The sequence below is a fragment of the Actinia tenebrosa genome, unplaced genomic scaffold (genome assembly GCF_029948245.1).
Source record: "Actinia tenebrosa isolate PJP-AT-01 unplaced genomic scaffold, QUT_ActTen_1.0 PGA_scaffold13__45_contigs__length_12533684, whole genome shotgun sequence".
NCBI lineage: Eukaryota > Metazoa > Cnidaria > Anthozoa > Actiniaria > Actiniidae > Actinia > Actinia tenebrosa.
In genome coordinates, this window is record NW_028292573.1 from 10709871 (window position 1) to 10733378 (window position 23508).

Consider the following 23508-nt stretch of genomic DNA (forward strand, 5'->3'; position numbering starts at 1 on the left):
ACGAATAATGACGCACGTACTTTAGTGCGCATGCGCGACGGTTCTGACGCGTGTTCTTACGTAGTCAGCCATTTAATACAGCTTGCGCAAGGTGTTTTTGCGTCCGTCCATCGAAATACTCTATTCTACTCGTCGTTAACGAGTCCTTTCTTGACGTCAATACCTCTTTTGGATCAATTGTTTCTCTTTATGGAGCAAAGCTTAAGTAAGCCTGTGTTTTAGAGTGACAGAGAAGGCACTCTCTAGGAAAGATTATTTAAAGAAGAAAGAAAGAAAGAAATCTAAAGATATGTTAATTTCTTATTAACTTACAGCCCTGATGTTGTGTAGAGGGTTCATCGCCAAAAATAGTCATCAAATCTAAAATACAAAAGACATTTACTTATTTGCAATTTTGTAACTTAAATTTCTTTAGCCATTGCTAAGTCAATAGTGTCGAAATTAGTTTTTTTTTTTGTTTTCGGCGCAAAATATATGTAGTAACCAATTTTGATTTGCGCGTAATTATTGCCAAATTCGAACTCTTTTGGGAATAATATTGAAAAGGTAATTTTACTCAGAGACGGATCCAGGATTTTGTTCAGGGAGGGGTGCTGCGCACAAAGTTAACCCAGGGAGGGGTGCACCCCTTAGAATCAAAGGGAAAAAACAGTATTGGCTATCTTCGAAGTAGGGGCACAAAGAAGAACCAGGGAGGGGTGCGCACCCCCTACATCCCTCCCCTGGATCTGCCCCTGTTACTCAATGGAATGACTGGTGGATTCAAATAGCAAGCAATTTTTAAAAGGTTTCTTCTATGTTTGAACTTCTGACTTCAAAAAAGGACAAGCTAGCCATCGATGCAGTGTTTCCCAGCAGGAAGACGATCAAACATTAACGAGACCCTTAGAGGAAAAGAATAAGAATATTTGGGAAAGTAATAATACTCAACCAAATGACCGGTGGTTTAAAATAACAAGCCCCACACCCATTTTTAAGAGGTTTATTTTACTGTTTGAACTTCTGACTTCGATAAAGGACAAGCTAGCCATCAAGGCAATGTTCCAAGCAGGAAAACGTTGAAACATTAACGAGACCCTTAGAGGAAGTTTGTGGGTATATCCCTCTTATTACACAGCATTAACACCAATAAAACTAAAATCAAAATAACCAAAACCAACGCGAAGATGAACGAATATTAACTCCTACCTCTAGGGAGGATATTTGACTTAATGCAAGTGATGGGCATCATTTAAGTTTTATTAAAGCCTTTTGTTTTTTATCTTATTAAGACAATTCTAGTTCGCTTTACGTCATTAGTAAAAGCAGAACAGATGAATAGCAGATATATAATCAGCTTAGCGAAAGGAAGATGCTAGGCCCGTTTTAAAAAGAAACAAGAACATTAGAATAATCTAAATTCTGGTTAATCAAGTATAGAACATTTTTCTCTTTCCACAAGGGGGTCTTAATTCTATGTCACACGAAATAAGAAAATATCGCTTTTTTTTTCTAGTATTGCATGAGGCATCGTATGGTTTCTTGAAGAAGCTGGCCGAATTTTTTTTTATTCAGCTTCTAATCATTCTTCTGTCTGCTTGCCAGTGAGAGATTATTTTTTCTTTCCACAAAGGGGTCTTAATTCTATGCCACGTGAAATGAAAAAATATAGGCTAATATTCTTGGTATTGCCAGTGCATGAGGAATCGTATGGTTGAAAAAGCAGGGGATTTTCATTAATATTCTAGTCAATTTTTCGGTCTGTTTTTACTTTTTTATGACACTGTTCTCGTATTTAGCTTGTTATTATCATGCGCATGTAACACTTTTATGACACTAACGGCGAAAAAAAAAAGTTTGTTATCATTCTCTGAAAAAACAAACTTACTACAACAAAAGCAACAGCAACAAAAACAATTGATCATTTACCAACGAAATAATTATATAAAGGACACAAATCATGCAAATATTTTTTAAGTTTTCACTTAGTGGCAACATAGTTAATAGAGGGTGGCAATAATGTCTTTAGCCTTAGCTTATTTTTCTCCAATATACGAAACGTCGAGAAAAATACGAAATTCAGTGATAGCAGATAGATCTAAAATAGCGATCCCAGGAACCAGGAAACGAAGGAGATCTAAGATAATTTCAAGTGATAGTAATGTAGGAGTTTGACTGCCAGCATGACAAGTGAGTATATACTATAAGAATCTTTTAGGAAGCAAAAAATGTTATCTTGATCGCGAGGTATTGTGAGAGCTTGTAAGATCTTCATCTAAAACGTGGGTTTTCAAAGCGTATGGCACTGGAAAAAATGAGTCGTGGCTGAAGATATTTACTTAAAGATAATTTAAAAATATCCTTCGACAGGGGCGGCGGAAGCTAAAAATCTTTGGGGGGCACTGCAAAAATCTTTTGGGGGGCACTGAAGATTATATTTAACGCTATGTGTTAATGACAATGTTTTGTTTGATTGTAGACGCATGCGCCGTAAAACAATGACTAAGGATCAATATTTATTGGGGGGCTAGGCCCCCCAAAAAAATTTGGTGGGGGGCACGTGCCCCCCCGGCCCCCCGGTTCCGCCGCCCCTGTTCGAGTCTACAGGTAAACAAGTTTGTCCCACCCCTCTCTCAACAACAAAGCGAGTGTCATTTATATCGTTTTGACGCGGGAAAAGATGAGCGTCTGTTATTGGTTGAATTGAATGCGACTCACGATACTAGGTCGTCAAGCTAATGATGCGTTACGCCATGAATGTCATTCCTCTTTTAAAGTTCGAAATAAATTTCGCCGCTGTGTATTAATACCGAAATGTAAAACGCAAGAAGAAAACTGCAATGGACCAGCTTTCTATCCAGAGGAAGGAGGGAGGGAGGGAGGGGATGGAGGACTGCAATGGCTTAGCGTCTCATCCAGAGGAAGGAGGGAGGGAGGGAGGGAGGGAGGGAGGGAGAGAGGGGATGGGGGACTGCAATGGATTAGCGTCCCATCCAGAGGAAGGAAGGAGGGAGAGTAGTAGAGATAATCCGAGTCGTTTCATGCTAGAGGAACTCTCTCAGTCTTCTCGATTCCTTCGATGACTCAGTTCACACAGGAATTACATTTTCACTTATGAGACGACAGTGCTACTCGTGGAGTTATGAAATTCAAATTTCAAATAAAAGTTTAATTTAAAAGAAAAAAAATTGAGTCCTCACCAACTCATCCACAATTACTCGATTTTCTCCTCATTATTTTATTATGACTGCGGGCTACTATACTTTGATGTTACCTAAACCTGTTTTGTCTTTGTTAACTTCCTTATAATTTCTTTGGATAAGATATGAAAAAAAGGGACTGTTGTCGGCGCTATAAAAGACGAACAGACTCAACGTCGATCTTCAATCTTAATGGCAAATTTCTGAATTATCAGCACTTGTTTTTCCAGTTGATTTGCGCTATCGATGCCATTAAAATCGTTAAAAGCTTTCGCTATTACACATTAATTCTCTTTCCTAATTGCTTTTGGAGGACATAGATCGCTGGGGCGAGATTGAGTGATAGAAAACAGCTTTCGACGTTTTTCGTTTAAAGTAAAACACCCCTACAAGAACCTAGATTTTTCCAAGTTAGCCTAAAGAGGTTATTATATAAATGGTGTTTACCGTAAGATAAGGCTATTTAGGCTTCTTAATCCGGTTCTTATTTTCTGAAGAAAAATGCGAATCGTTTTTGTTAGGTGTGGTCTATTATTTCAAGTAAAATATTGCAGATATTTTTCCCAAATGACTGCAATCTAAGCAAATATATACTTTAAAGCTACGCTTTATGTAATTTACTTTGTAGAGTTCATTTTCTTTGATTTTTAAATTTTTAGTTTTGATTCATTTGATAAAATAAGAACCTGCTTTGAGATTTTAGCCTTAAACAGTTTCTTAGTTCGTAGAGGGGGTCTAGATGGAAAACCTTAGCCTAACAGGTTTTTAAATATTAGGTTCTTATACGCAGGATTTAGTACTTTATAACAAACGATTAGAGTGATAAAACCTCCTGGAGGTAAATGAAATCACAGCAGTCCTGGGGTCCATGTACGATCAATTAACAGAAGCAGATTTAACACGATCCGACGTTAAGTTGATAATAACCAATCGTACAATTCATTACTTTCTGTGGCATAACTTAATCTCAAAATATTTGTGTTCTCAGAAAGAAAATATTGGGACAACATGACTTGAAAAACCATGCCGAGGAAGTTGTCATTAAAAACGAAAAAATAACTCCTTGCGGTACAATTCATTACTTTCCGTAGGCTGAACTTAATCTCAAGATACTTGTGTTCTCAGAAAGAAAATATTGGGGCAATATGACTTGAAAACATATTCCGAGGAAGTTGTCATTAAAAACGAGAAAATAACTCCTTGTGGTAGAATATGTGCGTCAAAAATTAAAGACTGGAGATGATAAATTTAGAAAACTAAATTTTTAAACTCCGCGTTCTTTTTCTTTAATGTTAAAAACTGCGTAGGCGGCGGAACGACTTTAGGAGGGGAGGGGAAGCTTCTAGAATCTAGTTCTTGTACTTCTATCTTTCAACTTACTCGCGAACAGTTTATAACTCAATACGTTATGCATAAAGAAAGCGGTTTGTTCCGAGTTATAAAATGTTAGAGGCACTGACCATGGGATATTACACTCAAGCTCGATCTTCTAGTATTAGACATTCCGAGGTTGAGAAAAAAACTGGGTCGAGTTGACATTGCAGTGCATTGTGGGGCTGTTTTAGGGGACATATTTCTATTATTATATTTCATACTCTAAAACAGCTCCACAGTGCACTGCGATGCCAACTCGACCCAGTTTTTTTCTCATCCTCGGAACGGCTAATACACAAGAACTTTCATAGGTTTGTTCTACATTCTGATTAGCCGCAATTCCTGATGGGAAGAAACAGTTGAATACCGCCTACATTTTGTAGGATTAGCTTCATATTTAATAGTGTGTGTTAAATCTTGTATCTGAAATTATATGGGAACATGCAAATTATATAACTCTTTAAGGGAGCATTCATCCTTTAGGAGGGGGGTTGAGCCGAAGGAATCCAGGGGATTGTCATTAATTTTCTACTCAGTCCAAAAAGTGGGTCATCAAATATTTCATACTACACAATGGGGAGGGGAAAAAATTCAATAAATTTCAAGGTGAAGGTCAATTTTTAATGCAGACAGAACAATGGGAGGGTCTAAAAATTTTATATTACTGTTTATAGGGATTCTTCCGGCCATACCCCATCCCCCTTCCCTCCTAAAAAATGAATGCTCCCTGAAATGAAAACATAATATGGACTCGACTGTAATTTTGCTGTAAGATGTATCCTGATTTTTAGTATACGAATTTTTAATTTAGAGAGATTTTCAAAAATCCCCTGAAAGTGGAAAAGGAGATCTAGAGGAGAACGTCACGCAAGATGAAAACGTGACGCACGCCTCAACCAGCAGCTGGACTACGTCTTGCTACTCCCGATATGCACCTGGCAGCCGGATAACGCGTGGCCACTAGCATTCTGATCTTCAAAAGTCTGTAACATACCAACTGCATAATTACGTGAGCCTGTTCACATATTTTACGGTGCATGGTTAGAGGCTAAAGCCCCCTCTGCCTTACCCACTTATGGTAACGTTTTTGAGGGCCACTGGTTTGTTAGCATATTGCTATTTAGTACTACCCCAGTAAATAAAGAGTTTACTTACTTACTTACTGACTTACAAACGATCAGCAAATCAAGGAAGAACTGTTTCCTGCCTTTATATAATTTATAAGCTAGAAGCCAAAGATAACATTATCTTGGTTATCAAAATGGAAAAGGTCTGATGTTACTGGAAAGTGAAAAACTCGCCAACTTAACAGAAACCGAAACATTTCACATTCCAGTCAACGCAGAAGAGAATGAGCAGGAGCGTTAAAATATTCCGACAAAACAGTTTAAAAAAAATAAATAAATAAATAAACAGTCTAAAACGGAGTCCGGCAATCAAATTCTGCTCTTCTTGGATCTGACCGCGACACCTGCAGGAATAAAACATCGTATTCTGGTATTCAAACTATTGTAAGAATTTCTTTCAATTTGACTCATATATATAAATCCTATTGATACCTTATAACCACAAATTATATTGGCATACGCCTTGTAAGAGGAAATATCCGGAATGCAGTTCGTAAGTTACAGACAGGCTTTTGAAGATAGGATACTAATGATTGGTGGTCACGCGTTATCCGGCAAGGTATTTGAGGCGTGCGTGACGTTCTTTCGTGACTTCCTAATCAAACAATTTCGTTTTTATTACGGTAAAAGCATTTCAAAAACTGTCATTTTGAAAATGAATTTTATGCATTGCGGTTACTCAAGGTGGTGCTCCCACTTTTATCCAAATTAAAGGACATTTAAAGAAGGAAAAAGAGAAATCTGACAATTTAAAAATGTTATTTTAGTTTCCGCATTTATTAAGAAACCGTTTTGTAAAAGCCAATATAGTTCCAACAACTTTTCTTCCCACGCTCCAGACATAACCAGAATAATTCATATGCCCTCAACCATATAGTGTCCATAAAACACGCCCATGTAATTATAGTATAAATTCCAAATATTTCCATTGTCAATTACATTGTATATATAGAATGATTAGCTTGCCCACATCTGTAGATCTGTTTGGTAAAATGGCTAGCATAACTCCTAACCCTTCAAGAAGAACAATACTGATATGTTCGAATGGATTTTATCTTCGAGTTAATGACGACGCGATTGATGGTGTGACTGACATTCAAGATGAAAATAGTGAGTTCATACTTTTGTTTAACTTTTGTTGCTTTTTCCTTTTTTTGAAAATAGCTAGAAATATGCAATTCTTAGCGTGTTTTGGAGTGTGTGTTTGATGAAGAATATAGCTAATAAACGCGGATGGCAAATATATTTTTTCAATCCTCAGTTTTCCTTTTGCTTCTTAAACGTTACTCGTGGAGTTTTTGAAGTTTTTCTGCCTCGGTGTTTGCTTTAGCAGTATCTTTTTATCTCGCTACGTTTCTGATTTTGAAGAACTTTCGGGAAGTCAACTTATTTCACTCCAAACGAGCACTGAAATGCAACCGTGTTTCTATCTAAAATTAAAATCCATGAATAAATTAAAAGAAAAATAACCTATGAAATTAATATAAAAAGGAGTTTTTTTAAACTTATTTTTAATGGCAAGTCGCGATGAGTTCTTTTCAACTATCTTAGCATGATTTCTAATAATAAGAGGCTAATCCTTCATTTTGAGTTCTGCGTGACGAAACCTATCATATCAACGAACTCTTGAAATCCTAATTCGTAAACGCTGTTTCACTCATTGGTCACTGATTAAAAAAATATAACATTTTGTAAAAATAGATTTTAAAAAATTGAAACCGAATATACTAACATCAAAGTGTACATAGGATTAAGTTCAACAAACCAAAATCCCATGGACAATGAAGTTATATTGAATTGTTTTGGCGATTTAGAAGGTGGAGTTTATTGACCCTTTACCATATGAGTTGTCAATAGCAGGTCTAAAGTAAGAAAAAAGTTAAAAAAATTAACGATGTTTTGGACATTGGCATTTAACTGACTCGTAAATGAAAACGCCCTTTTTCGGCTAATAACAAGGCGTTACGGCGAGAGAGTGAGCTTTTTAATGAACAATTCCCGAAATAACTTGTTATGAATTAAATATTCAATCGATAATAAGAAATTTTCAAGTTCAAGCCACAAGAATAAGACAGTTTGATAACGATAGACCACATGGTCAAGAAAATTAGTTTTTGGCGATTCAACGTCTGTGAAGTTAGGATTTTAAATAATAGCGACAATGTCAAAACATCGGAGAAAAAATAGATAAGGGCTTGCAGTAGACGGAGAGACGGCTCTGGAATCAATTTATCGTGTGATTTTTTGTCATTCTGATATAGAGTGGGTAGCAAAACAAAGAATGAAGCTAATACTGGGAAAGAATGTGACAGGAAAGAATTTGCGAACGTAAAGGGACTGAATACTGGGGGGAAAAAGAATATACTGAAAAATTTGAAAAAAAGATATTAGAAATTAGAAAAAGTAAAAGGCAAAAAAGCAGAAAAAGAGAGAATAGGAAGAAATAGCAGAGAAATTAAAGACAGAAAGAAAAATAGATGAAAAACGGGAAAGAGCAAGGAAAGAAATGGAGAAAAGAAAGAAAGAAGAAAATAGCAAGCAGAACAAAATAAGTACAATTTCAATCCCAACACGATTGCATTTTTTCATTCTCTTTTTAGTCGTACTCGAAATGCACTCAGTTGCAATTGGAGAGATAGTTTTGTTTGGTGAGAAATCCATGAAGTACATCGCAATGGATAACGACGGCAACCTTATCACAACTGTAAGTAACTCAACTCACGTTTGCCCAGAAAAAGTGGACAAGTGATGGTTCCCAGAGAATCCTACATTAATTGGAATAAAAACAATCTCTTGGTTTTGAGAAACGATGGTGATAAAAAATATGGCTTTTGAATCAAGGCCAATATGTACCCTAAGAATAGTCTTTTGATTTATTGACTTCGTAAAATATACCTGTGTGTTCCGTGATTACAGACTGATTTATTCAGGGTTAGCCTTATTTCAGTCTTAAAATATTCACATATGACAACGGTGAAGTAAAGAACCCATAGCTTTAACGATACAAACACATGGGTTAATGTATGATGGATTGATTATAGTAAACCACCTATCAACTTTAATTTGAATCAACACTTAGTAATGAATGACTGACATTCTTATAAACACCGACTAAAACCACTATAGGTAACCAATGTAAAAATGAACAGAATTGTGGTTTAATTTGTATTATAAGTTAAAACCATAAATAACCCTAGATGATTCACATTTTTCCTTCTCTGTTGCAGTAGCACATTGGTTATGAAATATTTTCCAAAGAACATATGAAATATACAGCTATTTTTAAACGTTTGGGATATGTTTTATTGCATGTTGCATACCAACCCCAAAATGCACTATGGGAGATGTGAAATTATAAAATCCGTGAAAGTCGCAGTGATATGGAATTTTCTCAAACTTTGTCCGCACGTTTTTACGGGTATATTTTCTTCTATGGTGACATTATTTACATATCAATATAATACATTTCAAGTGTTTTTGAAATAATTGTAGAAATGGAAATTCATTGTTAAACAAAGTACACCACAAAACTAGGATTTATGCCAGCTCTTTGATTATCTTTCTAATTAAAACACACAAGTATGTATATAGTGACCAAATCAACCTCAAACTATGAAAAATCAGCCCAGGCCAAAATGATGACTCGACTCTAGAGATTGTAAGATAGATATCATATCAAAGTCTCATTGACTTACCTACTTTTCTTTTTATTTAGAGCTCATTAGTCCACACCTGTGTCTTCAAAGAAAAACATCTGACCACTGGTTATAACACTTATGAATCCAAAGCCAATGCCGGCTGGTATCTTGGGTTGACGATCAAAGGGACGCCTAAGCGAGGACCAAAGACTAGTCCTGGACAAAATGCGGTGTCCTTTTTGACAGGAGATGCACCTTGAAATAAGATGAATTAAAATATCTTATTATTGTTTTGTTTGCCACATGTTGATCAAGACAAATTCACAATAAGTTAATATGCATTGTCACGCAAAAAAGTTTTCAATGCAAGGCTTTGTGCATAATGCTCACTGATTTGAGAAAGGAGAAAAGAATAAATTTGATTTCACATGTAGCCTTGTACTAAAACTTTTGTGTGACAAGCAAAACATATCTTGAAAGCAGTCTATTACGTTCGGTATATTGTTTTCCTATTTCAAACCATGTGTCATTCTCTTGAGAATAAGATTTTTTGGTTTGAGTTGTATTTATATCCAAGTATTTTCTCAAGTGAATGGTTAAAAAAAGAAATGATACTCTAGGGAATGACACATGGTTTCTTTTAATGGGGCCTATAAATGCCACCAATCACAAAAGTTTTGTTATAAAGTGCTAAGGCTACATTCATAATGTATGGCGGGGGGGGGGGGGGGGGGGGGGGGCAGGTGAAATGGAGCGGGGATCAGGAAAATTTTGGTAGGAAAAAGGGGGGGATGGGAAAATTTTTATCAGGAAAATGGGGGGGATGCACAATTTTTGGAAGAAACTACAAGCCTTGATTAGGGGGGATCGTATTTTTTTGCATGACTTTAAGGGGGGCGTTAAAAAATAATTCTGGACATTTCAATTTTTCACCTGCCCCTCCCCCCTCTGCCATACATTATGAACGTAGCCTAAGGTGCATGTACATGGGATAATTTATTTGGTTAGTCTATTGACTACCAGGGAGGGTAACAAAGTACCTTGCATAACTTTTGTCTTGGTCAGGGTGTAAGTAGCTGTCATGAAAACAATGTTAACACTTTTTAATAAAAATGATAGTGAAGGCTTGCTTTGAATGGGAAGAAATGGCTGGGAAACCTAGATGTGCAAGTAAAAGGTAGTCAATGAAATTTATACAAATAAAATAAAAATGAGAACGAGCAATATATGTAGTGACATGGCAGAAAAGTAATTATACAGCATAATACTTGAAAGTATGACCACATTTAACCTAATAAGCATACTTCTATGCACTGGCTTTTGTACATTAAACCAACACATTTCGATGCGAGCCTGCTGGTTTTATCAAATAAGACATTTTAAAGCTCATTTGGTTGCAAAAAGCTTTGCTCAGGGCCTGTTGAAAACTACTTTACTGGGATTTTATCATGTTGAAAGAGCATCATATAACTATGCACTACTATAATTTGTCTATATTTTATCCAAAAAAATTTGTCCGAAGATAAACATTCTTTATCATAGCATATGACTATTAGGCCTTGGGTTTTTATCAAAATAAGTAGATTAAATAAGCATTTTTAAGATCTTGTGCAGTAGTTTATATGAAGGCGACGCACGTTGTCTCTGCACCTTTGTCTTCACTTTGCTCGCGCGCGCCGCCAATGACCAATGTTCTTACCTTTTTTGTCATTCGAAGTAAAAACCCTGCTAGAAAAAGTAGAAAAATGTCGGGAAAATGAGAAACGAAATCTCTGCCAGGCGTTCTCGAAAAAAACCGAGGTCCTGGGGATGTATTCACTGCTGACCAGATGGCGGGAAAGTCAAAACAAACAAAATGGCGGCTGAAAGTCCAGTTGAACTCATCGAGTTTATTCGTCCCTGCAGAAACCAAAATAACCTTTATGTTACGAATATTAGTAGGAATTTAAGCGAGGATGAAGTTCAGGTGCGACTTGTCTGTTGTTTTACCTTTTGTTCATGTTACAGCGAATATATAAGCAAAAATGTTGTCGTTTTGATTGAAAACGTTTTGCAGATGAAGCTCACACAGATCTTTTCAAAGTTTGGACTATTGTACGAGGTACAAGTCTTTGATGCAAGGGAAAACACATCTGGTGAGTTAATTCGTGGTTGATACTAAAGATGGTAGTGATTCCCTACTGTGAGATGGTCAAAACAAGTGAAAAGCGTGTCTCCTTGCAACAGGCCTTGATCTCATTTGTGATATTAAATACCATGGTATATGCCCCCAGTGGGTGTAATCAGGGGCGGCGGAAGCTGAAAATCTTTGGGGGGGGGGGGGGGGGGGAGGGGGTACTGCAAAAAATCACAACAATAACTTAATAACAGTATTAAAAATCGAATCTATGCATTTATATTTCATGTGAACCAATATTTTTTTCAAGGGGCCAGGCCCGCCCAAAAAAATTCGTGAGGAGCACGCGCCCCCCCCAGCCCCCCCGGTTCCGCCGCCCCTGGTAATAGATATAAATCGGTCATCAACCCCTACAGTATATGGATATCAGCCTCTTAACTGAAGGGGCTACCCTGTGTAAACAAAGTCTCTCTTTTCTATTATTGCCTCTATTAACTCTGGAAAAACCTAAAAACCACATGAATTTAAAGCATCATATATAAATATGTTTGTAATTGCTTACATGAATTTTACTTACCATAATTTCAGAGGAACCTCAAAGTTTCTGTTACCATGACAATGATACACGAAGTTCCTTGTATGCCTTTGTTAAATTTTACTCCACCAAAGCTGCAGCAAGAGCTCAGAGGGAAACCAATGGTAAATGGCTGATTGGGGGACAGTTTCTCAAGGTAAGGTTAATTGCTTGGTATCAATCAGTTGACTGAATCTCATTACCAGCCAATGATGACAGGCCAACGATGCCCGTCATGTATTATTAATCATTATCAGCTATCAGTAAATGGCAAAAACTGCCATAAGAAGCCGCAAGCCCGATTTTTTGCGTTTGGGCACATTCAGATCTGCATGTTTAGAATATTTCAGGGGGATTAAGAGTGGGAGAAGTGTGAAGCTTTTGTTTTATGGCCAGCAGGACGCCTAACTGGAAAGATCGCTTCATATTGAAATGTGTTGAAAGGCGTTGATCAAATTAACTTGCTTGTCATTCTGTGGTTATTACCTTGGTAACATTATGAGGGATCCTGGTATTCGCAATAAAATTGGGCTTGCGGTTTGTTATGTTGTTGTACATTTTGTAAACTTGCCATTTTGCTGGTAAATTATTTGGCAAACAGGGAGAGAATACTAACTTAGTGTTTATTTATCAGATATTTAAAAAGAAATAGATTCAAAATGTACACTTTTCTGTAGGTACAATTTGCCAATCGCAAGAAAGTTGTGGAAACACCAGCTCCATTGTACATGGCCAGATGTACAGAACTGGCTAACCATTACTTAGGATTCAATGGATGGTCAACAAAGATTGTTAAGGTGATTAATGCATGTTGAAGTGGTTACACAATTATAGCATGGAAGAATTAAGCAATAGACCTTTTTGCCTTGGCCATAATATTTTCTCATTTCATTGTGTCATTAATTCCTAGAGAATAAGATTCTTTGGTTGAGTTCTACAATCCATATTCATGTGTCTTCTCATGCTCAACTGTTTAAGGCTGCAAAAGAAACTATTATTAGGTAATGATTTAAGGTCTAAAATGGGAAAATGGTATGCCCAGGTTAAACAGGTCTATCAATGGAAGAGTTGTGCCAATGCTCAGATATCAGCTATATAAAACCTGTGGATTCATAAAGTTAGGTTAAAAATAATGCCATAGATATCTATTTGTTTGTTGTTATTTACAGATTGAGAAACTTGATGAGAAGACAATGGACGACCAAGAAATTAGTGCTTTTATGTACAGATCTATTGTAAGATTAGAAATCAAAGCTCATGATTGTTACTGTGAAGGTATTGGTTACGGTGGTGATAGAAAAACATTAAAGCAAGGTGAATAGTGTATTGCTAATGATGACAATGATGAAAGTATGTATGATGATGCTTTTAATTTCCAGGAAAGTGCCTAAGCTGATCAAACTTAATAAAATACTAATAATTATTAATCCATTACTGTATTTTCCAGAGAAGGACCCCTTGAAGAAACTAGAATTGACAGCAATTGCAAAGAAGACTGCACACAGACATGCCTTTGAAAATGCATTCAAGAGAGTAATCATCATCGCTTTGGATAACGGCAAAGTATCAGTTGAGATCAACCAGACAGATGTATCAGACTGTGAGCTGATTGGCTTATCAGAAGATGGGGTTGTTCATATTAATCATGTCGAAGAACACACTACCAACAGTGATGAGGAGATTGAAGATGAAGACATACTTGAGGCATTAAATGCTCTGATGGATCCTACAGAGAATTGAACTCAACCATAATAATTATGTAGTGGAAGCACTAAATGGGACAACATTTGAAAAGTGAACCAATCTCAATGTGACAAGATTGAAGATAAAAAGATACTTGGGGAATTAAATGCTCTGATAGATCCTACAGAGAATTGAACTCAACCATAATAATTATGTAGTGGAAGCACTAAATGGGACAACATTTGAAAAGTGAACCAATCTCAATGTGACAAGATTGAAGATAAAAAGATACTTGGGGAATTAAATGCTCTGATAGATCCTTTATTGGATTAAGCCCATCCATAATTAGAGTATAGGTACACTAAATGGGAGGACATCATAAAGTTATTCAATCAAGATGTAAAGTGAAATCTGTAGCCGATCAGGAGAGAGCAGAATTATTGTCACATTGAACTTATAGCTAATCATCTTTCCTTCTCATGGTCATCGATAGCATCTTAGTTGTTTGTCAGTCATTTAACCAGACGTAAGCTGGGTTGCTTGCTCCTGATTGGCTTTGGTCAGATTACCTAATTTTTAGTCTGCATTATGATTGGTTAACTCTGTTTAAGTAGTCCCAGTTACTGTGTCTGCACTTTGTAACAAGTTTAATAGACAAGACGACGCTATTCAATGGGTACTTTATACCACTTTATTTGAATATGTTTCAAGAGAACTGGGAATAAAGGAGCAAAAAAGACTGATGAATAAGCTTAATCATTAGTCTTTTTTGCTCCTCAATTGTGAATATGTAAATCAGTGCTTGTTATCAGTATTGCTGACGATGGGAGCTGAATATCTCGAAACATGCTAAAATAAAAGCGTATGAAGTACCGCTTGAATAGCATCGTCTTGTCTATCAAACTTGTTGAATAGTGTCATCTCAAGATATCAACTAGTGTACATGAAAAAATATTTTATGAAGGAAGACATATATCTAATAACTGCAAATTATATAAACACAGAAAAGACAGAATAAAATAGCTGCCAGGAGTATTCTTATTCACAATATTTATTGCCCTGACAACAAACTCGATCATTAAATTTTAGAACAACAAACATTTAAAATCAAATCCATCAAGCATGTTATAGTTTTTTGATTAAATGAAGCAGAAACATGAGTTTCATCATTTTATCTTAAGTTACTTTTCTTGCCCGAAACATTAGAGTTTCTTTCAATTATGGCAGAAAAACTCGACTAAAACTCAAAAATTATGGGGATTTTTGTATATCTTAAAATATTGTGCTTTCTCAAGCCTGCCTGATAAGTGTACGTCTGTACCTATCCTCCTCATGCCTAAATGGCACATAGGGCCTAAGTCAAGTGTACATGCATGAAACAAACAAGGAGGAAAAGTTAGGATTAACACCGAAGGTTCCAAAGACCCCCACCCCCTCCCCCCAATGAAGCATGTAGCATTTTTTGCTCAAGGTATTGTGGCTTACATACAGTAAATCCTCTATTTAGCCTCCCCTCTCAAATAAGCCTCCCCTCTCTAATAAGCCCCCCTTTTTAAAGGAAGAAATTTGTTAGGCCCCTCTCTCTTTTTAGCCCCCCTCCCCTTCCCCCTCTCTCCAATAAGCCCTCCCTCAAACATGCCTGAAATAGATAAGCCCCGGGGTCTAAATAGAGGATTTACTGTACCTTCTCCAATTTGGGTGCCAAGCATTATGTGGTACAATATTTAGGAAGCACTTCTAAGGTGAGCCCTGGGCAAAATTAAAATCAGGAAAAGAAATTTTGGGTTTGGATTTGCTTTAAGAATGCACCATTGACAATAACATTATCAAACAACCTTAATCTCAACTAATACCCCAACAAACTACTGCAAATCATCCTGTCCCTGAACTAAGATCTAGTGGAGTACATGTCTTTATCTTCTGGGTTTGATTGTCCATGATCTTCAACCACTTCAGTCTTCTTGCTTTGCTCTCTAGATTCTTCCACCACATTACCAACAACTGATTCTGCATTCTCCGTGGCTTCAATGATGACCGGCTTTTTACTCTTAAAGAACCATCCAAGGAATGGAACATTTGAGAGATAAGACTTGTCAGACTCTTTGGTCTCAAGAGCACTGCTTATAGGCGTAATGTCCACTTCCTTGATTGTGGGCAACACAGGCATCTCCTCCTCTGTGGTAGCAATTATTAGTTCATCAATTTTCATTTCATCAGCAGGAGTTACCACCTCTATTGGCTTTGCTACAACTTCCTCTTCCTTTATCAACTCTGATTTAAATTTTTCCTGTTTGACCTCAGCCATTTGTTTTTTCTTCTGCTCATTGTATATTGACTTTAGTTCCATGAGCAAGACTTTGGTTTTCTCATAGACCTTCTGGGAAACAATCCATGCTTTCTGAGGATAGCAAACAGAAGCAGCAGCTGTACCCAGACCAACAGAATAGATTGTTCTCCTTATTCTTCTTTCTGTTATAGAAGGTGTAATATAAAGTTAGGATACTATTTGTGGTTCCTGCAAAAGATAGAACACTAAAGGGCTGATGTATACTTTCTTTTGTTCCGACTTCCTGCTTCAAACAAAATATGGATTTTAATTTTTTAAATTAAGCCCTGAAACAAGTTTTTCACTCAAAACATCAATTTTATTTTTTAAATTAAGCCCTGAAACAACTTCTGGGCTGATAGGAGTCAGCATATGGCTAACTCACATAACCAAATTGAACTTAGTGGGTTGGGTTTAGCAGAGGCAGGAAAACTGGAGGATTTGGAGAAAAACCATAAAATCAAGGTAGAGAACCAAATAACTCTTCTCACATGTGATGGTTATTCCAGGAATCAAACAATAGCTCCTTCTTCCAGTACCGGACACAGTTTACATAATTCAATAGAAACAACAAAATACCCCAAGTTTTACAATAGAACCACGCAAACAAAGAATACGATACGTTTGCAGTACATTCTACCAGTGTAACACCTGACACATTTTATATAATACAACAAAAACATCAAAAGACCTTGAGTTCTACAAATATAGAACGAAGCTTACAAAGAATGTGATAGGTTTTCAATACATGCAGAAGGACCCCAAACCATAGACCCAAGAGGTTAGAGGTTCTAATTAGTGCATGTACTGCCACTGCATCGCCCTTGAGATTTCATCAAATTTAAAATAGTGTGCTTAAGGAGTTTGAAACAGGAGCCAAAAACCTTGAAGACTTAGAAGCTGTAGAGGGTACAGAAAGATCAAAACCCATACCCCAAACAGGTACATCCTAAAAACTGCCAAACTTATTGTAGACTGAGTTTTATTTTAAATATTTAAGCAAATAATTTGAAAGACACTAACTTCCTCTTCCCGCAAGGATGGCACCAATAAGAACACCGCTACTGATAACAGCAACTTTAATTTGAAATGTCTGGTCAGTTGATAGTAATGCCATAAATTCTGAAATAAGAGTATCATAAATCACAATTAGGTTGTTTGTGTGGTCCAAAGACCAAAGATTAATACATATTACTGATTCAAACGACATGTTATTTACAGTTGAACTAGTGTTAAACTGTCTCAAGTTTCAGGAAGTGGATGCCCATGGGAGCATATGTAAGGGCCAGAGGGTGACAGGGTGGGAGGGGGGGACTCTGGGGTAAAAGTATTGGGTATGCTTGTTGTATCTCTTAGGGGAAAAAATTGAAAGTTGAAAACCACTAGTTCATGTTAAATATGTAGTAATGTTTATAAAGTTTATTATTTGGAGCTTACCAGTTGTCCTGTCATTGGCTGTTTCAGCTAAAGATTGTCCTTTGCCAACAAGTCCCTGTAAAACCACAATATGGTTTAACTGCAAAATATATCCTTTTAACATTTGAAATTTCTTGCTTTAGTGGGTTGCCTGTGTATGTGTGGGTGGTGGATACAGTATGTGGTAATCATTAATATGTTACTGAATACTGTCTCTGTCGACCATGATCAAGGTTTGGGCTTGGGATTCCTATGTATCACAAATTTTGTGATACATAGGAATCCCAAGCCCAAACCTTGATCATGGTCGACAGAGACAGTATTCAGTAACATATTAATGATTAACATTTAATGGTGAGAGAGACTAGGGATAAAAAGGAAATAAAGAGGAGCTAAATGATACAGGAATCCCAAAAAGAAAACTAAGGAGCAAAAGCAATGAGCCTTTTTCACACGGCAGCCATGTTGATGTGAACAATAGGTTCTACCATGCAAAGTTTCGCATTCAAGTGACTGAGAATAGACTTATGTGGGTTGAACAAAGATTTTTATCTTCATGGAAAAAAGTCTGGCCGCCATGTGGATAAAGGTCCATAGGTGGAGGTACATAGGTGTGGGCTAGTAATTGATAATCATAGAATCCTTTACCTTGGCACTATCCCAGTAACTGAAGACCTTCTTTCTGCCAGTTGACACTTTGATCTCAATATCAGTAGGGGGTTCTTGCATGATTACCTCTTGATTGAAGACTGACTTGTCATAAATATCAAGCTACAAATGACAAAATATCAATCTTATTAGCAAAATGACAAGCTAAGCATCACCCCTTATTTACTCCTGAAAAAGATATAAATTAGGTTTATCTAAATCACTACATGGCATGTTGGTTTTACATTTTGTAGAGATAGGAAAACCAGTAGTATTTGAGGGATTTATAAAAACATCAGGATCAAGAAAGGGGAGCACACAAAAGAATTCGAGTCGCACGGCACTTTAGCAATAAATAGAATGGATTTTCTTTCATTCAACAGGGAGGCAGGTTTTTTATGGGTTACCAAGTGAATCCCACCACTCCTCCCTCTCTGATAAGAAAGTGAACATTCCTATGATTAGTCCAACATTGTTGGTCATATCATGTCCAGTCACTGAGCACCCATTATTCTTAGCCCTGAAGCTTAGCAGGGGTTTGAGGCACAAGCTTTCAACAAAGCCAGATGAACAACTGAAAAGTAATTTGTACATTTGGTCAGTTTAGTACCTAAGATTCATGGTCCTTACCTCCATTGGATGGACTTTGTTTCCATCTGCATAAACTCTTCCAAGAAAAAACCCAGCTGCAGGGATTGATGCAGCAGCCCAAATACTCGTCTGAAAATGCAATCAAAGACCAATAAATAAAAGATTCCAGTTTATAGTTCACCAGTCCATATAATACGTGTAGTCGAAATCTTTGCAAATTCTTATTTTTTCGCCCAATTCTTAGTCTAATTTTTTAACTCAATTTACGTAAAAATGGGATTTCCTCGAGTAAAAATTAAACCAAAAGGACTAGTAATGTAATTATTAATTAACTTCAAGACATAATTAAAACAAACATCTAAAAAGAATTAAAACTATATCTTTAACTAACCAATCTGCTGGCGGCCGCCATCTTGGATCTGCCACTCGACCCAGACTTCCTCGGTTATTATATGTAATACCGCGTACCACAAATAACGCGGGCAGGAATTAATGTAACAACAACAATGACCGGTTTCCATCAAAGTTGTCCAAAATTTTCTCTTTTAACTAACTTGACGTTTTAATGCTTGATCGCAGCGAATCTAGGCATTATGAGTGGTGAATCCAGTGTGCATAAGCGAGAAGTCATGACTGAATCGATAAACGACTTTAACGAGGCGAAAGAGTCCAACGAACCGAGCGACGTCGAACACAAAACCGGTGAAGAAACGCCGACGAAGTACAACAAAACCTTTATTTTACTTTGTACTCATTTGAATGCTGTGTCGTATTCAGTGTGCTTCTGGATTCAAATAGGAGTTTTACCGGTAAGATTTGTGTTTGTGGTCTGACTTTAGGTAGGAGATACTCCCAACCAATCAACGACTGCCATGAAGTCAGATCAGGGGTCACTTACATTACGTAACACCTTTATAAAAGATTATAAATTCATTAAACAAAGTTATCAGCAGATATGTTGTCAACAGATATGATGTCAGGAATTCTTTACGGTTGAAAGTATAAGCATTATAGTTGCTTAATTTAAAATAAAATTGACAATTTTGCAAGGAATTGTGGAGAGTGTTAGGAATTGTCATCATACCACATAACGATATCCCCTCTCCTCCCTCCAAAAAATATAATTATTTCTGCAAGTGATGGTCCTTAGGTGCTTCCTAGGACCATAGAGCACCTTTAAAGTAAACATGGAGAAGAAAAAGCTAGTTCCAATTAAATGCAAATATCCCCATTTTTTTTATGAGCCCCTACCCCCTCCCCCAACTTTTAGTCTTCATTTGGCTTACTTGCTAAAGCAGTATACAAAGCTTTCATGCTTTTCGTTTCCTTCAGTATCTTTCAAAGAAGCTTGGTGCTGACCCAGTAGTGTTTGGATATCTACAAACCACCTTCGCAGTTGTCCAGCTGTGTGGAGGACCAATTTATGGCCGATTTGGTGATCTGTTTGGCAGCAGGGCAGCTTTGAGTCTAGCGTTTTTTGCAGCTGCTGTTAGTTATGGGATTCTTGGCATGTCAACTTCTGTTACGATGCTGTTCCTTTCACGATTGCCATCTATTGTTATGCATGCAATGCAAGGTAATTAAATTCCTTGTTTTTAGACATTGTGCATCTTGCACAGGTAAATAAACCAGGTGGAGCATTAACTTGGTGTCCTTCTGCATAATTTATTCCCATATTCTTCAAACAGAGTAATGGTTTTTCTTGCTAAGGCTGCGTTCATAATGTATGGCAGAGGGGGGCAGGTGAAATTGAGGGGGGATCGGGAAAAAGTTTGGTAGGAAAAAGGGGGGATGGGCAAATATTTATCAGAAAAATGGGGGGATGTACAATTTTTGGAAGAAGCTACAAGCCTTGCTTAGGGGGGATCATATTTTTTTTGCATGACTTTAAGGGGGGATGTTAAGAATTATTCTGGACATTTCAAATGTTCACCTGCCCCCCCTGCCATACATTATGCACCCCCCTGCCATACATTATGAACGCAGCCTAAGGCAAATGTTTTCCCATTTAAAATATCTTTAAATTAAGATTGTTGCATTTGTTTCATTTTTGCTAGGTTCACAGATGATTGTTACAGATATTTCTGATGAATCAGGTATGAAAATAATGCTCCCCAAATAAGCATCTACTTATTTTTACAGTATTTGAGGCTCTGTTAGGAGTAAATCCCAAGAGCTACTAATCAGCAACAAACCACAGACTGCTCTCATGAATTACTGACAGTGAGGTCCTGTTAGTGGTAAAATTCTGACAAGCAACACGACGTTTCAAAATTGCAACATAGGTAGTTATAAAAGTCAGATGGAGGACATGGGTATACCCCCTTTAAGAGGGCCTCAATATTTTTTATCTCCAACAAGTTATGGGAGAGAAAGAATGGATGATATTTACTGGTGATGCACTGCTTTTTCCTGTTGTGGTTACATGGGGTCATTCTTCCTTAAACGCACCATCAGGTTCTACTTCACCAAAATCAATAACAATGATTCATTCCCTATGTGATTTCTTTGTGACTTGCAGAGCGTTCCAATGCACTAGGCAAGCTTGGTGTGTCCTATGCTATTGGGATGGTCATAGGTCCCTTTCTTGGTGGTATTCTCAGCAAACTCTATGGTTTACAGTTTGCTGCCATGTGTTCCTGTGTCGTGTCTTTGGCCAGTGCTGTCATGGTTACCATGCTTCTGCCTAAAAATACAAAGGCTCTCTTCCATAAGACGAGTCATTCAGGTACCACACGAGTCTTCAAGTTCACTGTGAGGTTGCTTTACCAGTTTCTTATTTCAAACCTCAAACCTCTAGGCTGATTAAAGTCAGGGCATGGCTAACTCACAAATAAAAACTGAAACAACCTCTGGGCTGATCAAAGTCAGGGCATGGCTAACTCACAGATTAAACCCTGAAACAACCTCTGGGCTGATCTAACTCAGAACACGGCTAACTCACAGATTGAACCTGAAACAACCTCTGGGCTGATCTAAGTCAGGGCATGGCTAACTCACAGATTGAACCTGAAACGACCTCTGGGCTGATCCAAGTCAGTTCACTCACAGATCACATAAAATAGTAATTATTCTAATATTAAGAGTAAATGTTTTGAACCCAGGTGTTGAATGAGATTTTCTCACTGGACTCTGAAGATGACTTCCTGCTCAGGTTGTCGAAACGTCAGTCACCACCAACAACAGTCTTTCTCAATACTAACCTCACCTGGAAGATCAAATTTCACACCAAATATTCTAATACCGATGTCTTTTGTTTCATTTAGATGTACCAAGGTCATCATCAAGTGTGTTTGACTTCAAGAAGATCTCAGAATTATTAAAGATTCCCTCTGTACTGTACTTGCTCCTCCTCAAGATTTCTACTGCTATCCCATTTGGTATTTTCCAGTCAATGTTTGCAATAGTTTCAATGGAGTATTTCAAACTGGATCCGCAGCATAATGGATTTGTTTTGTCATATGCTGGTACACTTTCCATTGTAAGTTGGATGTTGATGTGGCTTTAGTAGTACGAGACCAAAATATCTAACAATATCTCTCATTCAGAAAGTTTTACCAGGGAGGAGGGTGAGGGGGATTCATTGTCATTAGTATGGAAGTTGTTCCACAAATTCTGTGAGGTATAATTGGGATGAGGGTGTTCAACTTACTGTATTAGTAACAGTATTAAAACATTAGATACACCTTGTTCTTGTCGTAGCTTGTTCAAGGCATTGGTGTTGGATGCGTGACCAAGAGATTCAATGAGACAGATCTTCTAAAGTGGTCCATTGCTTCTATTGCTGTTGCCTATGCTCTCATGGTAAGTAATAGCATTCTTTTCTTCAAAAATACATGTATAATTGGCATTTGCCTTGTCATCATGTCTGGTCATTGAGCAGATATTTTTTAGTCCATCATGTGAGATTATTCATGTGTTTCCTTACTGATTTCTGGGTAACAGGTCGTCATGCATAAATCTATTGTGGGGATATTTTGCGGAATTACATTTTCAAACATTTAATAATGAGATTATTAATACTAATTAATGCTTATCAACTTGATTTCAGTTCATGGTCACAGACATCTATCAATTCTGTGCTGTCTTGGTTCCCTTGGTTACTGGCGGCACTATACTGACTATCATTTCCACTTCTGCCTTGACTAAAGCCGTCGATATAAAAGACACTGGTGTTGTCTTGGGCCTTTCCATGGCCTGCAATTCTTTTGTCAGGAGTCTTTCTCCTACGCTTGGTGGATTTTTATTCAAGATGTATGGATGGCCAGCATTCGGTGGATTCGGCTTCGTTGTCAATGCTGTGATAGTTTTGTTTTTGATGGTTTATGGGAAGAAAAGTCTTTAACAGTTACTTGAAAGAATTTTAATATTATTACTTTTATTATTTTAGATTGTTTAGAGCAGGGCCCAGGGGGGGGGGGGGGGTACTCCCCTATATTCACTTTATGGGTACGTGCCGCCAAACAGGATATGGTTTTCAGCGATTCTACTCTGGAACAGGGTATATAAAATCGTGCTCGCTCTGGAACAGGGTATATGAAATCACGCTGTCTCCTTTTTGGAACAGGGTATCGATTTTCGCAATACCGGAACAGGGTATGATTTTCAGCAATCTTGCTCTGGAACAAGGTATGAATTTCAGCGATTTTCCTCCAGGGAACAGGGTCAGGGTTCAGAGGGCTCAGCGTCTCATCCCTACCCTAAACAGGCAAGAGTACCCCTGGGGGGGGGGGGGGGGTGGGGGGTTGTTTTAGTGAAAACAAAAATATAAAAGTAGGCACATATCACAACTTTTAAATGTAAATTTGTGATAATAGTTTTCAAAGCATGACAATG

The 23508-nt window shown here is 37.3% G+C and overlaps 5 protein-coding genes across 5 annotated transcripts in view; 3 read left to right on the forward strand and 2 right to left on the reverse strand.

The window, feature by feature from the left end:
* LOC116292144 (solute carrier family 2, facilitated glucose transporter member 8) overlaps positions 1–9504 on the reverse strand; it is a 42345-nt gene extending 32841 nt beyond the window's left edge. The window contains exons 1-2 of the mRNA XM_089028960.1: positions 9376–9504; positions 313–360 (exon numbers count right to left, since the gene is read on the reverse strand). The gene's annotated coding sequence lies outside the window, so the exon portion shown is untranslated. The remainder of the gene's footprint in view (positions 1–312; positions 361–9375) is intronic.
* Positions 6585–10032, forward strand: LOC116293173 (fibroblast growth factor 1). The gene is made up of 3 exons (XM_031700566.2): positions 6585–6790; positions 8281–8384; positions 9396–10032. Exons 1-3 carry the CDS (start codon positions 6634–6636, stop codon positions 9576–9578), a joined length of 444 nt encoding a protein of 147 aa, XP_031556426.1. The 5' UTR covers positions 6585–6633; the 3' UTR covers positions 9579–10032.
* Positions 10033–11164: 1132 nt separating this feature from the next.
* Positions 11165–14679, forward strand: LOC116293193 (RAD52 motif-containing protein 1-like). The gene is made up of 6 exons (XM_031700591.2): positions 11165–11284; positions 11375–11453; positions 12023–12165; positions 12686–12805; positions 13178–13322; positions 13456–14679. The coding sequence occupies exons 1-6, from the start codon at positions 11174–11176 to the stop codon at positions 13746–13748; spliced, it is 891 nt and encodes a 296-aa protein (XP_031556451.2). The 5' UTR covers positions 11165–11173; the 3' UTR covers positions 13749–14679.
* A 45-nt stretch (positions 14680–14724) lies between these two features.
* On the reverse strand, positions 14725–19103 carry LOC116293192 (MICOS complex subunit MIC27). The gene is made up of 6 exons (XM_031700589.2): positions 19064–19103; positions 18712–18801; positions 18082–18204; positions 17455–17509; positions 17041–17139; positions 14725–16160 (listed from the first exon to the last, which is right to left on the reverse strand). The coding sequence occupies exons 1-6, from the start codon at positions 19082–19084 to the stop codon at positions 15580–15582; spliced, it is 969 nt and encodes a 322-aa protein (XP_031556449.2). The 5' UTR covers positions 19085–19103; the 3' UTR covers positions 14725–15579.
* Positions 19104–19165: 62 nt separating this feature from the next.
* On the forward strand, positions 19166–23397 carry LOC116293191 (solute carrier family 22 member 18). The gene is made up of 7 exons (XM_031700588.2): positions 19166–19481; positions 20005–20248; positions 20730–20768; positions 21194–21400; positions 21939–22153; positions 22375–22476; positions 22724–23397. Exons 1-7 carry the CDS (start codon positions 19266–19268, stop codon positions 23015–23017), a joined length of 1317 nt encoding a protein of 438 aa, XP_031556448.2. The 5' UTR covers positions 19166–19265; the 3' UTR covers positions 23018–23397.
* Positions 23398–23508: the final 111 nt, after the last annotated feature.